This window comes from Vicugna pacos, unplaced genomic scaffold (genome assembly GCF_048564905.1).
Source record: "Vicugna pacos unplaced genomic scaffold, VicPac4 scaffold_104, whole genome shotgun sequence".
Taxonomy (NCBI): Eukaryota; Metazoa; Chordata; class Mammalia; order Artiodactyla; family Camelidae; genus Vicugna; species Vicugna pacos.
Window position 1 is genome coordinate 534611 of NW_027328784.1, and position 15616 is coordinate 550226.

Here is a 15616-nt window from a genome sequence, read left to right on the forward strand (position 1 = left end):
TAACTTTAAGGGATTTAAATCCTCAAGTGGCTTCTGCCACAGTAATAGAAAAGAAGAAATCTGACTCCATATTAGATCTGTTCCTTTGACTTTAACCCTGTGCTCTGTCTCCTAGGCTTCTTCTTGCTTGTAAAACAATGTTGCCTAGAGCCTAAAATATACAGGAGAGCCTATTCTGAAGGCTCTGACCTTTAAGGGTATTTAACACTTTTCCAATCATATAAAGATAACACGTTGCAGAATAGAAAATAACGTTTGTTTTGTTGGAGGTTTACAGGGATCTGTCCCAGGGAGATAGCTGCAAGAACAAAGGATTCTAACAAGAAGGAATTCCTACACCAAGAAGTTTGCAAAAACCAAGCACATAGGAAAGCAGCCTGAATTCTGACTTGGGGAGATGGTTTTCCAGGACATTAGTTTGCCATCTAGGTCTACAGAAACTTGCTATTCCATGCCCCAACACTTGGTCTCCCAACTTACTGGCCTGTCCTGCACTGAGGAGAATGAATTTGGACTCAATAACACTTCTACCTACCTAGCAAGTTGGACACTGGGACTGAGGGCAGCTCTCCCACACACAGGGGCCTACGGTGAGCCCTTGATTATTCCCCGAGGTTGGGGTGTGGTTTACCCAGGAGGGATGGGGACTCTACACCAACACTCAGGCAGTCTGCTCCTTCTGGGGCTCTGACATTTTACCTCCCGCTCCCTGCCAGCCCAACATTTGGGACAGTGGAGCTAAGGCAGAGATCGTGCCTGCCTGTTTCCCAGCGTGTAAAAGGGGAATATGTACTCTTCCCAAGGTAGTTCTGAGAAACAACACCTGCGGGTGCTTGGTTCCCTGAGCAACAGTAAACCTAGCTCCTTGTGGGGGCAACGGGTATGATACCCGTAGGGTTTCTGCAGAGACCTTAGCTGGAGGGCTGGGCCAGGGACGTAAAATATGAGCTGTGGGCAATGACGGGTAAGAGAAGGGTGTATAGGCAGGACTGCTGCCTCCTTCGGGGTGCCACAAGAGGTAAAACGCTTTCTCCCCATCTCTGTTACTCCCCTCCCAATTCCAGATAACTGCCTTCCCTCTGCTCCTCCTGTCCATGTGTCTCCCTCCACTTTTCCCCGCCTCCCCTCCTCCTCCCCTATTCTCCCTCCCTCGGTTCCCCTTCTCTCTCAGGACCCAGAGCGGATCGCTGGCCCTCCTGCGCATGCGCAGTTGCTGCCAGCTGGACCGCGGGTTGGAAGCTCCAGCTCCGAGCCGGGGATCGGCCCCAATGGCTTCTCAGCTCTGTCGCCCTGTAGGCCTTTGGCTACTGCCTGGGGCCGGGGCCTCTGGCTGTGGAAGTGCAAGGTGAGGGGATATCGGGAAAGGGGTGAGGCGGCTGCGGGAGGGCGGTCGGCGTGTCACAGCCCCCCAGGGCACCAGTCAGCGTGTGTTCAGCTGGATTGCTCGGGCCAGACCCCTCTGCCCGCGCCACCTGCCCCGGCGCCCCGGCCACAGCTGTCCAGGGCCAGGTGTGCCCCTGCCGCCTCTTGGCCCAGCCGGGCTCCCCTCAGTCCGCGGCTGGCGTCCGCTTCCCCTCTCCCGCCCGCGAGTCCTCCCCTCCCGGGCTTCCTCTCCTAGGCCGCCGACCCGTCCCCACCACTGGGCGGGCTGTGTCCCGGGCGGGCGGGGTCTGCACACCCGGACGGGGCGGGCGGCTTGGGCTGGGGCTGGGGCTGGCCTCCGAGCGGGGCTGCAGCCCGCGTCCCCCACCCCGCTCTCCCTGCCCCGCGACCCCGGGGCTGCCTTCCTCTCCCTTTCCCGATCCCTGAGGTCCAGATTAGCGGCGTGGGCGCTGCTCCCCAGGCTGAGAGCCCGCGGCTGTAACTCCCAGCTTCTCCTGGTGGAGTCGGGAAAAGGGAGCGGCAGTGCTGAGGGAGCTTCTGTCTCCTTGATCAGGATTTCTGCCCCAGGTAAGTACCTTGAACACTTTCAGGTGTTATGATGGCGGTGCTTGTTGATGTCACATGTTTTTATACTGAGAGGGATTACAGTGGTGAAAGCAGGGCTTGGTTCAGTTAAAAATGAGCTGAAGGCATGAGGCTGTCTCATCCTCCATCATTCACTCTCCCAGGGTGAAACGTGAGACCGTCGATCTTAAAAAGATACTTATAGTCCCTAACTAGTCCAGCCCAGCTATTGTGTGTTAACAGGAACAGCACAACCTGAGGCGTTGGAGACCCAGGGACATTGCACTCCTAAAGAGCTCCTGGCAAAATCTGGTTTGTTTTGTTTTTTTTGTTTGTTTGTTTTACTTAAATTGTGGGACAGACTAGTAGTATAGAGGGAAAAATAATTGGCAAGAAGGATTTTTTCATATAACAGCTTTATTGTGATATTGTTCACACACCATGAAGTCCACCCACTTGAATGTTACAATTCAGCAGCTTTTAGCATATTCACATTTGTGCAACCATTATTATTCCAGAACGTTTTCATCACATCAGAAAGACCAGTTGAAATGCATGACCTATCCACCCCTTCCCAGTGGTGGTTCTAAAGAAGTTTCTTGGCTGTTCCTGACCATAAATTAACTTGTTACATTCCATGAAATATCTGGGAGGAATTCTAATCAGAATTGCAATGAATCTGTCTATCAAAGCAGGAAGAATTAATGTCTTTATGGCATAAACTTCTTCTACACATGAATATATCTGGGACCCTATCTTTTCATCTGTCCAGAGCCAGGCCTATGGGAAATCCTCATTAATTCTTGGGTTTGTGAATGATGAGATTCAATACATCATTAGATGCAACTGTAGCCTTTCACTGAAGAGAAAAGTAACCTCGTAGAAGCCAAGTGATTCTCTGATGGTTAGAATGAGTGACCGCCAGTGCTGGAGTATTCGAGTGGACTTGGTGCTTGCAGAGTTCTCCACCACCTACAGCTAAGGGGATTACCGTGTTCTTTTACTTTTTTTTTATGGCGTTGCTTTTATTTTTACTTATTATATAAAATTATTTTTTATTGAAGTGTTGTAAATTTACCATGTTAGCTTCAGATGTACAGCAGAGATTCAGTTATAAGCTTATGCATATGTATATAAATGTTTTTCAGATTGTTTTTAGTACAACTCATTACAAGAAATTGAAAATAGTACCCTGTGCTATATAGTAGGTCCTTGTCATTTATTTTATATTTATTAATGTGTATCTGTTAATCCTCCCTTTCCTGCCTGCTAACAACAGTTTGCTTTCTATGTCCATGAGTCTATTTCTAGCAGCACCGTTTTTGCTAGCAATATATGCTGGTTGGCTCTTTTCTGTTTCAGTAGTTCCATCTTATGTGTGGGCGTTTTTCTTCTGGTGGGCCTGTGTGTGGTTTGCACACGTGATAATAGAGATCTGTATTTGGGAGAACTCCAGGCCTCGTGTAGTCCCTCGTATGGAGTGCCCACTGAACTGATGCTTGAACTTGGAAAAAAACAGTAAATGTTGGAATTTCCACAATGGTTGAGACTTCCAGGTTTCTATAACCTCTTTAGCCCACCTAAATTTTGGCTGCACCCAATACTGGATAATTTGGTGGAACTTCATGGTATGGTGGTGTAGAGACAGGGCCTTGTATGCTTCTTCTCTTTCCTTTTTCTAACAATCATTTTCCTGGGCCTTCCAGGTACTCCCCCAGAAGGGCCCAGGGCTGGCTTGGTGCTGCACTGAGGCAATATTTGTTAATAAGTACCTTTCCTCATCTCTTCTGAGCCTCCATTTCCTTCTCTGCACAATGAGGGCTTAGACTAGATAAGTGCTTTTCAGTTTCTTTTAAAGCCATATTTCCTTTGAGAAACAGAAAATTCAAATCTCTCCACCCATCACAACCCTTTAGATTTTGACACGTCCTCCAAGGAGTCACATAGCTCTTTGTGGTAAATTGACGTGATTGTGATTCCACGTGGCACAGAAAAGACTCTTCAGAGATTTATTGCAGGGAGAGGGCAGGAAAGGGGCAGTATGTCACACTTTCTTGTGTGAGCACTGGAGCAAAGGCTTGGGTTTAAATACAGTGTCTGATGTGGCAACTCTCTAATCTTGCACAATGTGATAAACCTCTATCCCTAGCTTCTTAATGTGTCAAGTTGGGGTGGTAATGTTTTAAGGCTTTTGTGAAACATTATACACATAAGCCATTTGTGTCTCGGTAGATACAAGACCTGCTAGAGAGTCGGAATTTCTTTAAAAATACATATATATTGTCCACATCACTCTGTCTGTGTGTATTTTGAAGTTCCTGGAGGGTGAGGGTTGAGTGTAATGTCCATCGTGGGACAGGTGGCCCATGGGTCTGTGTGCCTCAGATTGCCCCCTCCTCCCCAGTCCTCTTCCTCTCAGTCCAGGATGAAGTTCCCTAGTAGATTTACACACAGGTCTTGTGGAAATGGCTTTTCATTTTATTGTTTCACCAAAGAGGGTTGCCATCATGATCTCTGTGGTCAGGTTTTGGTGACCTGAAGGCTATGCAATTGGGGATTTCTATTTTATAAAAAGAAAAAAAATTACAAATACAAAATTAGACCTAGGTTGGTGGCAGGGGCTTTTGAAAGTGGGGACCATTAGCTTTTTCAGCTTCAGGTGCAGTGGCCTCTGGCCACGAGGACACATCCTCATGCTCTGAATTTGGAGGGACCAGTGGGTTCAGTGGGAATATTTACTGAGTGCATCTCATGGGCTGCGCATTGTCTTATTTGTACTGTGTGTTCCTTATTTGAGACGGTGAGCTGATTTAAACTCAATAGCCTCTTTAAAATAATAGACTTTTTATTTTTAGATGTAATGTAGATTCCCATGTAGTTGTAAGAGATAATATGGAGAGGGCCTATGGACTCTTTGCCCAATTTTCTTTAATAGTTCCATCTTGCAAAGTTGGGGTACTATTCATTCGTGACTCACTAACCCTTTTAGGTTTGTGTTATTGCCCTCATTTCTATTTATGAATAAACTGGTGTTGAGAGAAGCACACAGGTCTGCCCAGGTCACCCACGTGGTTAGTGAAGATTTGGGTGGAACGTGGGCTTGGCATTTCCAAGCAGTACCATTATGATGGTCTGTGGCAGGGAGCAGCATTCACTTTGCTTGTTTATTCATTCATTCAACAAACATTTATTGAATAAACTCTGTGGGTCAGATGCTTTCATAGGGTTATCTGATTCTTCAGCAGTATGGAGAATCAGGTAATGTTTTCTTTTTCTTTTTTTTTTTAATATGAGAAAAATATCTCTGAGAGGTTATAATCTCCCCAAAGGAAAAATAGCTCATAAATGAGGGATAGTACATTTGTACAGTTCCTTCTTCTTATGCAGGTGGTACCCTAGGCATTTTACATTTGCAAACTTCCATAATCCAGATATATTCTTGCAAGGCAAGTTTTTTTTTAATTGAAGTATAGTCAAGTTTACAATGTTGTGTCAATTGCAAGGTGGGTTTTTTTGAAATTTGAATGGAGAAAATATTTTTTGAGGGGGTTAATTAAGTCTATTTATTTGTTTCATTTTTCTAAAATGAGGTACTGAGGATTGAGCCTAGGTCCTTGAACATGCTAAGCACGTGCTCTACCACTGAACTGTACCCTCCTCCCCAAAGCAAGTTTTCTTACCCATTATTCTGCACCTTAGGAGTTCAAATAAATTGGCGTTGAAATCCAGATATTTTGATCCTACTATGGTTCTTTGCATTATATCCTGCTGAGGGGTGGGGAAGCAGTTCCTTTATTCATTCATTTATTCAGCAGTTTTGAGCACCGACTTTGCATCAGGGCCTGCCTAGGTGCTTGGAAACAGAAAACAAGAAATGATCCTTTTCTGCAGGGGATGGAAGCCTAGACCAAAAGCTGGGTAATGTGATCTGAGCTTCAGTAGCCATGTGCAGACGCTGAGGACAAAATTATCCCCGATTTGCTTGGACTTCCCTTGCCTTCTGGCTGGTGCACACCAGGTCGCCTCATCCCAGTGAGGCCCGCAGCCCACAGCACAGTGTGTACATCGATTTACCCTCCCTTCTCGGCAGGGCCTGCAACATGAACGCCCCTGACTACGGGCAGTGCGCTGAGGACCACCAGACTCTCCCGATTGTGGTCCAACCCGTGGGGATCATCTTAGAGAATTTCTTTTGCATCTATAATGGAATCTCCTTGGTGAGCCAGATCAGACCGTGCGGCTCCCAGTGGGCACTCTGTATCTACTATAGGTATCTCTATGTGCCCGAGAATGGATGGAGTGACTTCCAGACCCACCGCAATGTCATGGGCCTTGTCACCATTACTGACTGCCTCTTGGCCAAGACCTTCTAGAAGCTCCATGCACAGAGGAGCTGTATGGCACCACGCTCTACGACTCTCAGCTCTTTGTCTTTGTGCTGTATGGGGAGGTGGCCGAGCAGCCGCACACCGACGTGGCCTTCAATCTACGAGGACTGCAGGGTGGTGGAGAAGAGGATCGACGACTTCACTGAGTCACTCTTCATCTTGCCCAAGTCCAAGTGGCTGGATGGGGACCCCGAAAATTCTGGGGAGAAGACCCCCCTCCTCTACATCCTATTTGAGAAGGAGGACTTCGTGGGACTGGACACAGACAGCAGGCAAGTCAACCTGAAGGCCGGGCCACCCTGGCTGTGTGACAGATTGCTTCCCTACATCCAGAATGGGATCATCAAGGAGGAGGGCTTTCTTGTAGCCAAGGCGGGAAGGAGGTGTAGCCCGCTGGTTTTCAGACGTTTAAAACTAAATCCGCCTTTGTTTCAGAGAGATCCTTTTAGGGTTAGTGTGGACACTTACTCCCCCTTTTCAGCCAGGACACTTGGGGGGACCCCTGGAGTTGCTGTCCAATAGAGTAGCCACAGCTACTGTTGTTAGTAGTGCTGGGGAGGAGGCCGGTCTGAGCTGAGATGTGCTGTAGGTCAAATGCACATCAGACGCTGAAACTTGTCTAGTAAAAAGAATATAAACTATCTTGTTACTTTCTATATTGATTACACGTCAAAATGATAGTATTTTACATACAGTAGAATAAGTAAGGTCTGTTCTTAAAATCAGTTACTTGGTTTTTTTTTGTTACATTTTAAACGTGGCAACTGGGAAACGTTATTTACATGACTCTCATTTCATTCCTGTTGGACAGCCTGTCCTGGGACAGTTTCATCCCTTTGCTTATAAATGAGACTCTGAATCCCGAGACGCAGAACGAGGTGCTGGTTGAGCTCAGGGTGGAGCCGATGTCTCCTGCCTCCCAGGCCCAGCACCAGCACGGCTCAGGCCCTCTCCCCTGCCTGACAGCCACCATGCCAAGTTAGGACATCAGAAACACTGCCAGGGGCTTCCGAATTAGCTCCTTACGCAGGGAAAGGCGTGTCACGGTGTATGGGACACAGCAGGGAAAAATTCGTCCTCACTTTGTCCCTGTGATTAGGTCAAAGGCCCCACTCTGCCTTGGAAGTGCAGACGATCACTTCTGGGCTGCCTAACCCCTCACCCTCTACTATGTTTCCCTGTGTATCTTTCAAGCTGTCCCTCGGGCAGAAGAGGGTGAGACGTCTTTGCCGAGAGGTGGTCCCCCTTTACTGGGGAGAGTGAGGTGAGCTGTGTCCCCCCGACCTACGGCCTCGGGCCTTGAGTCTGGAGAGCGCTCATGGCGGTCCCACAGGTGACAGTCGGAGGACATGGCACGTGCTGCCGGGCCCGCTGTGCAGGAGGGGCTCTGTGATTCTCTGTGATTCTAAGGTCAGATTCTACTTTCTTGTTGTTGGTAAGATGGAGGAGAAGATGCCAGAGAATTGATAAAAAGAAAATCCACACCAGTCCTGTGAATGACAGACACAGGGGATCCGTGTCCCACCTGCGTGTGGTGCCTGGCGGGCTCTGGAATAATTTTCACTTCCTCCCCGGATATTCCTCTATGGCTTAAGGAAGGGGAGAGGCATGTCGTGGCCATGATCTGTACTTGTCCTCACAGGGCCCTGTGATCTACATGCCCACACTACACTTCTGCTCCTTGGAGATGAGGTGTCAGGTTTAGGAAACTGGGCACTGCTGAGGGCATAGCTGCCAGAACCGTGCTACACCAAGGCTGGCTCCGTTCACCTCACCTGTCACCTCCTGTTGAGTCCTAAGGCGTCATTCAAGGTAGGTGCATCGGTGCAATGAAAGCAGGGACCTCCTTCACCCCCTGGACAGACTGGTGGGTGATCAGTGGAAGCCTGGAGCCCTGCCCCAGCCCCACGCCAGTGCCTCCTATTTTGTCATAGGAGGCACTGGTGACATTTTTGCTCAGCAACTGCTTGGCTCTGATTCTGCAGAGCCAACAGAGAATGCCAGCTTGTTTTTGCCTTTTGAAGTCTGCCCTTGGGATTTGGCAGAGTAGCTGGATGTGTGCTTAGCCCATAGTGGTTGACACTGTCACCATTGTTTACCCAGAACCTCGTGTACCAGGCATGGCTGCCGGCATCAAAATACAGCAGCGCATTAAACCTCCCTCCTGGTGGGTCTGTCTGTTCTGGTACCATAAGGGCTCAGCCAGCATCTGAACGTCAGTGAGATAACGTGGCCAGTGAGCTCGGGTCAAGCACGTTCTCCTCCAGTGACTTTTACTCCATTGTTGCTTTTACTATTACACAGTCATTAATTTTTTAAACAATGCTTTGGTTCAGGAGCAGAACCTAATTCTCCCCTGTTCCTCTTGGTGGGAGTGAGTAAAGTTGTCCAGCTTGAAATGCGACCACATTTTGTAGCTCAAAAGCTGTCTACACGCATCTAGGTGAAGTTTTGGTTTGGGGCGCTGACCACGTTGGGGTCCCCCGGCACCATCGCTTCCCTCAGGCCCCTGCCTCCCCTGGATCAGGAGGTGAGGGTGGGTCTCACCGTCCCTGCGTCCCTGTCCTCATCACACTGACGTAATTTCTTGTAAATGCTGTCAAAGTCATTTTTGTTCTCGTGTGTTTCTAATTTTGGCTGTTCCTCTATTCCTTTTTCTATTTTCCTTTTTCCCTTATACCACCCCGTGAGCTTGTTGTTGGGTCTGAAAATGTGGGCTGTGCACACCCTGCATTGGAATAGCCAAATCGCCCTCTGTGCCGTCTCCATCGCTATAAAAAGCAAAAACTTAACAGTTGCCATGATTCGTATATTATCCTAGTCATCTTATTTTCTACTTTTTTGGAATTTTTGCTATGTTAGCACATCACCCACTGGAGTTTGATATATGTTAAAGTCCTTGCTTTGAGGAACCTGTTAGTTCGTCCTTATATTTGGTAACAAATGCTCTCTTACTAATTTTGTTTATTTGTTTTGAAGAAGTGAGATGCGAATTGATTTAGGCGGCTGCTGAGGGATTTTTTCATGGAGTATTTAAACTTGGAAAGTCAAATTCTGCAGCACCTTCCTTGATTCTGGCTTTTACACAAACGTGCTCGGCACATGGTTCCTGGCTGTCGCTGTGTGACGTGCGTGACGGCGCTTCCTGGCCGGCGGTCACTGGTGAGGAAGTGGCCGGCTCGGGGGTGAGCAGCTGCAGGGGACGCTGTTGGAGGAAGCAGTCACCGGTTTTTTGTTTTTTGGTTTTTTTTTTTGCATTCACCTTCCCAGTGCCATTTACTTTATTTGCATTCATAGAGGGGCAGGAGCGGGCCTAAAACCATGCCACTCTTTTGTTCCCTTTATGAGGCTGGTTTTTCTAAGTATCAGGAAAACATTGCCTTGTCCTAAGTAACTGGTTCACTTGGATCTGGTGGACACAGGGACCGCTAAAGGGGACCGTAGCTTCCTCTCTGCTTCAGCCAGTGGGCATTCAGAGCCGGGTCTGTGGTTTGCCTCAGCAGCCGTGCAGGCCTCCCTGCACCGGCCTTTACTTTTACCCCTTTTTGGCAGTAAATAGCTGACTCTGTGTCTGTTGCAGCTGATGTCCACCACTGACGGCCGTGTGGTTATTTTGCGGTAGTGAGTCTCCAACACCCCTGTCAGCCGTGAAGGGACCTTGCATTCTCACCCCGACCCTGGTTCATCTCACCCAGGGAAAGGGCTTGGCCACCACCGTCATGCTGGACATGAGGCCTTGTTTCTCCTTTCATGCTCTGGTCCAAATGTGGACACTTCATCCTTCACTGACTTGGTCTCGCTTGAGACAGTCCAGACTTTCTGAAAGAGTCCATCACATTCTGGGGGGGAACAGAACAGAAGTAAGAGTCGCAAGTAGGAGTCTAGGCTGTCTGGGTTGGCAAATGCAGGCTGGGATCTGTGATGGCCGGTCTGTGCCCTGGAAACTGGCCTTTCCCGTGGCTCCCGAGAGAAAAGGGGTCGGAGCGAGAACAGACTTGCCTGGGTTCCTACCATCCTCATCTGCTCACTGACAGGAGTGTCAGCTAACTAGGAGCTCCCCCAGACCTCGGGCCCTTCAAACCTCAGATCACGGGCGATCCTTGAGTCCCTTCTTCTGGTCCTTCTTTGTGAGAATCCAGTGCCTTCTGAGGTGACTGGCAGCAGGAGATGCCTCCCCCTCCAGGGAACTCCCTTCGGAGGACTGTGACTCAGTGCACCTTGCTGTGAGCTTGTGGGTTTCCATCGTGCTCCCTGCAGAACCAGACTTGAGACTGGCTTAGCGACAGAAATAACAAGACTGATTCCAGGGCAGGGCCAGGTGGAGGGAACAGTGGAAATTGAATGTGACCTCAAACACCTAGGTGGGTGCTGGGGCTGTTACTAAAATGGGGAGCCTGGGAGGTACCTACCAGGAATCGAAGTCTAGAGTAAATGGTGGACATAAGGCCTTTTTTTTGACATATGGCATTTTTAAGATGCCATTTGTCATCCAAGTTAGGACTTCCAAGAGGCACTCGTGTCTATGAGCCTGGGGCTCAGGTGAAGGAGCCGGACTAGAGATACACATTGGGATTCGTCATTCTTAGCTGGTGTTCACAGCCGTGCAAGTGGATCAGCTCATCTCAAGAGGTGCAGACTGTGTCTGAGTGGGGGCAGGGCTGTGCCTGGTTTGGAGGAAAGCCCGGACCATGCAGCTTTGGTGTGTCAGTCAGCGGCGTTTGTGATTTTCAGAGCAATGGCATTTATCCTTAAGGTTCTGGGGGGTGGGCAGGGCCACACAGGAAGAAATCTGAAGAGAGGGTTTTGGCCACGTGTGCGCGTCTTGGGACGATCCAGAGGCTGCAGGGTCCAGAAGGGGAAACTCCTCAGAAGCTGGAGTCAGAGTGGGGAGTTGGGAGAATGTAGTCACACTCTCCTGTGATGAAGGGAGGGAGGCCTAGGGAGTCCGCACCCTAGCGGACTCTCTTTCCCACGAACAAAAGGCAATCAGACAGAAGATTTGAGGTAAGAAGGGATGGGCTTTGGGAGAGGAGCCAACCTGGAGAACGGTGGTTGAACAATTCTTGAATAGTCTCCCTGAAACATAGAGTTAAAAAAACCCAGACTCTTAAGAATATTGATAGTGACTGGGGAGGAGGCAGTTGTTTTTCTGACCTCCTAAGGGTAAGGTATGTATCCGGGGATATACAGAAGAATCGGGCAGTCTGTTCCTGGGGCTTCACCCTTACCAGGGGGAGCAGTGCAAGTTTAAAGGGGCAGAAGGGCAGCGGAGGGAAACTAGCCAGGTCCCGTGTCACGTACCAGTCGGCCGCCCTACTTGCGTGTTGCATTCACATCCATGCCTCCCAAGTGGGCGGTGGCAGCCCCGTTTTGAAGATTGGGAAGCCTCCTCAGAGGTTTAAGGAATTGGTTCATTTAGCAGCTAGTAAATGCTGTAGCAGGATTCCAGCAGGGCCTTGTCAGACTTCAAGGGCATGTTCTCTCTACTAATTCCGGTTGTACCTGAAATGGTGAAGTGAGTCAGTTTCGGAGCCTTTCAGAGAAAGTACGCTTTAAGTGCCTCAGGACTGTTGCACAAAGCTCAGTGTTCTTTCATGGTTCGGAACCACCGCAGTGCTTTTTGCCCCACAGATGTAAGGTCTTACTCCTTTGACGATGGCGTGGTTGTAAATGACATACAGGTGCAAAACCACACTTAGCAGCTTCTGAAGGGAAACTCTCCTGTTCTCCCTTGATCGGCTTTCTTCCACGGGATGTAACTGTGCTGCAGCTAAGGCCTGAGCTTTCCGTATGGAGTGAGGGTTTGATATCCAAATTTAGCATAAAACAGTCAGATGGAGAAAATCGAAGATGACAGTATATTTTGGGGTTTCATTAGACAAGACATACTATCTGTTAATGGCTCATAAAGCTAATGAAATTGAGTACAGAACATTGCATTTCTTACTTTCTACTGAGAGCTGTCTTCCAACATAAGGTTCTCTGCTTTGGAACTTCAGCTCAGCCACTAGGGCGCCTGTCATTGTGTTGGTGTGATTGCATTTACACAGTGCATGTAATCTGGGCTTCCTTAGCCCCAAACACTCCAGTGCAGAATCATAGGCTGTAGCCATCACTTAGTTATACAAATACTTCTAAAACTATATGATACCAAAAAAAATAAATAAATAAAAATAAAGAGAGAGAGGGAGATTGCCTTTATCAAAGTTCCTTTGGATTTTAACTGCAAAGTGTGGTTGAGCAGCTCTGATTTCCTTTGGATATGAATATATACATTTCTTTGCATGTAACTTGGATTTCAGGCTTGAACACCAAGCTCTTGTTTTCCATGAGCCACAAAAATCATAGCCAAATGACACACGTATGAAACAGTTTATTCTTTTTATCTGAGACAGAATCCTTGAATTTGGGACTTGAGCTGCGACTTTCCTGTTTGCTCTTCCCACCCCTCTTGTCACCTCACTCCTTTTTCCCACGTGGCCTCCAAGAGGTCATGGTCTCATAGGAGCAGGTGGACAAATACCAGTTGGTCGCCAAGCAGTGCTGCTGTAGATGGAGCCCAGCCAAGAGCTAAAGGACATCATCAGGGAGGACTTCCTGGAAGAAATTGGCTCTACATTCAGTTCTGAGGACAGAGTAAGAGTCAGCCAGGGGAAGGAATCAAGAGGGTGACTCAGGTGGCAGGAGCAGCCCGGGTAGAGGCCTGGAGGCTTGTGGGGTGGGGACTCAGGGAGACTGCCCTGTGTGGTCCAGGGTGGTGGGTGACCCTGCTTTGAAGGACACTGGAGAGGGCCTAGGGGTGGAGGGCTTTGGAGGAGCTTGGTTTTTACTAGAACTGACACAGAAGAGGCAGTGAAGGATGTCAGCAGGAAGTGACCCTTAGGAGAGCAGCTCTGCCTGTCCTTTTGAGTCCCACCCCTTCATTCTTTTATTCACAACACACGCAATTCTGAGTGTCTAGGGGAGAGGGGGTGGACCCACAGTAGTAAGCAAAATGTACTTGCTTCTTGAGAGCTTAGCAGTGTCAGAAGTTGACTTAGATTAAAATGTTTTATTAACACAGCAGGGCACCTAATCCAAAGTGCGGAGGTTGGAGGGAAGGAAGACTTCCTTGACAAACAGTTAAAATGAGCCTGGAGGCTAGTGGGAAGTAGCAGCAGGTCACGGGGCCCCTGAGGTCACTGGGGACCTGGTACTGAGGTGAGGATGGACAAGCAGGGTCGGGGGTGGGGCTAGAACTCTACCAGGGAGCCTCTGATGGGTTTGAAGTGGGGGAGATGTAATCAAATTTGTGCTTTGGGAAGGCTGCCTTGGCTGTGTGTGTGTGTGTGTGTGTGTGTGTGTGTGTGTGTGTAGCGGGGAAGAGGGGGAGAGTGTCACCAACTGGGAGGGTCATTAGAAGACCATTCACAGGCTCGGAGGCCACCAGTGGGAGAGGGGCGTCGGGGCTGCTTGGGGACCGCAGGGGCAGAGTGGATGCCGGGTTTCCTTGTGTGGAGGGCTTGTTAGCGGGGTCGCTCTAGCGACACCTTGTGGCTGGAAGTAAACAGATGGAGGCCGCCAGGTGGACTTACCTCTTCTCTCCTTCCCTGCCTTGTGTGATGATCTTAGCTCTGCCAACATATGGAACAGAAGAGCTAAGTTCCAGAGTAGCCCAGGACTTTGCTGGGCTCGTTCAAGTGAGAGCAGATAGGATTTAGGCTTGTGTTGAGATCTGTAAGTTAACTTAGCTAGAAACGTCCTGTCTTTTGGATTTTCATAGGGGTAGTAATTCTTGATAAAGATTGCTTTCTTGGTGAGAGGAATTTTAATACAACTGATGTCTTTCTCAAAAAATATCTTATCTTTTAAGAAATTTAATATTCAAAATAATAGGAATATTTTAAAATGATAAACTAAGGCTTTCGTGTAGTTTCTTTGGTTTCTGAGTTGATGTGTAGGTAGACCCTTTGCATTACATAATAGCACATCTTTGACAGTATTTAAAGAGCTGTTAGTGAGCGCCCCCAATTTGAAAGCATCATTAAAGCTTGCTCTGAAATAGTGAAGTCATATAGGTCTTGTTTGCAGAAGCCAGATATTTGGTTTATAATCTGCAGCATAGCTCCCTTTATAAAATAATAATAGATTCAAAATTAACAAAGTGGAAAATAATTGATTTTTTTTAAAAAATGAAACATAAACTTTCTTGTGCTATTGTTGCAACTGGAAATTTTGAAAAGAAAAATCCTATTGTAATATCATCTAAGTGAAATACATATATGTCTGTCACATTTGAATAGTAACTGCACAGTGGTTTTTGAAGTCAGGATCATTCCAGCTCAGATACTGGCAGTGATGGTTGCTGGTTTTCAATGGAAGAGCCTAAATTTGCTTTCTTAGCTTTATTCTTTTCTTTTCTTATATTTTCTTTTCTTTTCTTCTCTTTTCTTTTCTTTTCTCTCTCTCTCTCTTTTTTTTTTTTTTTTTGGGTAGTGCGAGGGTTGAGTAGTGCTGTGCCAGCATGATTTGGGGGCAATTTGTGGGCAGATGTCGTGCAGCAGCAGTGAGATATTTCCATGCATTTTACTTTCCGGACATCACCAGGGAACATGTGTGGTTTGTGCCTGCAGGATGGGATGCTGCAGGACTCCCTGGTCCATCAATGTTATGTCTTGGAGCTGCTCCGGTCAGTGAATGATTTTCTGTGGCTTGGAGCTAATGTGGTCTGATGCAGATGATCAGATGTGTAACTAAAGTACTGTTACTTGAAATAAGAGAAAAGCTAGCAAAAATGTCTCTAAAATACAGGATGAGGGAGGAGAATTGGCTGAGCTGCTTACAGTGGGGAATATTCTCAGGTGACTCCCTCACTGTGTCTCCTGTCACTATCCCCCACAGCCCTGCATGGCAGTCCTACTGAAGCAACCATGCACTTTCTCAGAAACGCGCTGAATTTCCTTGTGCCTCTGATTGTTCACTTTTTTTTTTGAAAGCACATCTTGCCCTTTGCTTAAATGCCATCCCTGCTAGCCACCACTTACACTCATTCTTCTGGACCTCGTCCATATATAGCTGCTGAATGAAAGAACAAAATGTAGTATCTCCATTTAGTGGAATATTATTCAGACATAAGAGTGAATAAAAAAGAAAAAATAAATAAAGGGGAATATGAAAAAAGCCATCTGCTCTGGGTAGTCCACCCTGACTGCTCAACCCGGCCTTTTCCCTTTGAAACCCCACCCCTTATACCCCACTCTAACTATTTTTGATAGTATTTACCACCTTCTAATAAAGTTTAA

At 47.7% G+C, this 15616-nt stretch overlaps 1 protein-coding gene across 1 annotated transcript in view; it reads left to right on the forward strand.

Moving 5' to 3' along the window:
- The first annotated feature begins 291 nt into the window (after positions 1–291).
- The window catches only part of LOC140694778 (uncharacterized), a 30798-nt gene continuing 15473 nt past the window's right edge, over positions 292–15616 (forward strand). The window contains exons 1-3 of the mRNA XM_072957846.1: positions 292–590; positions 1065–1345; positions 1872–1950. Of these exons, the coding sequence (XP_072813947.1) occupies positions 398–590; positions 1065–1345; positions 1872–1950 (553 nt within the window). The 5' untranslated portion in view covers positions 292–397. The remainder of the gene's footprint in view (positions 591–1064; positions 1346–1871; positions 1951–15616) is intronic.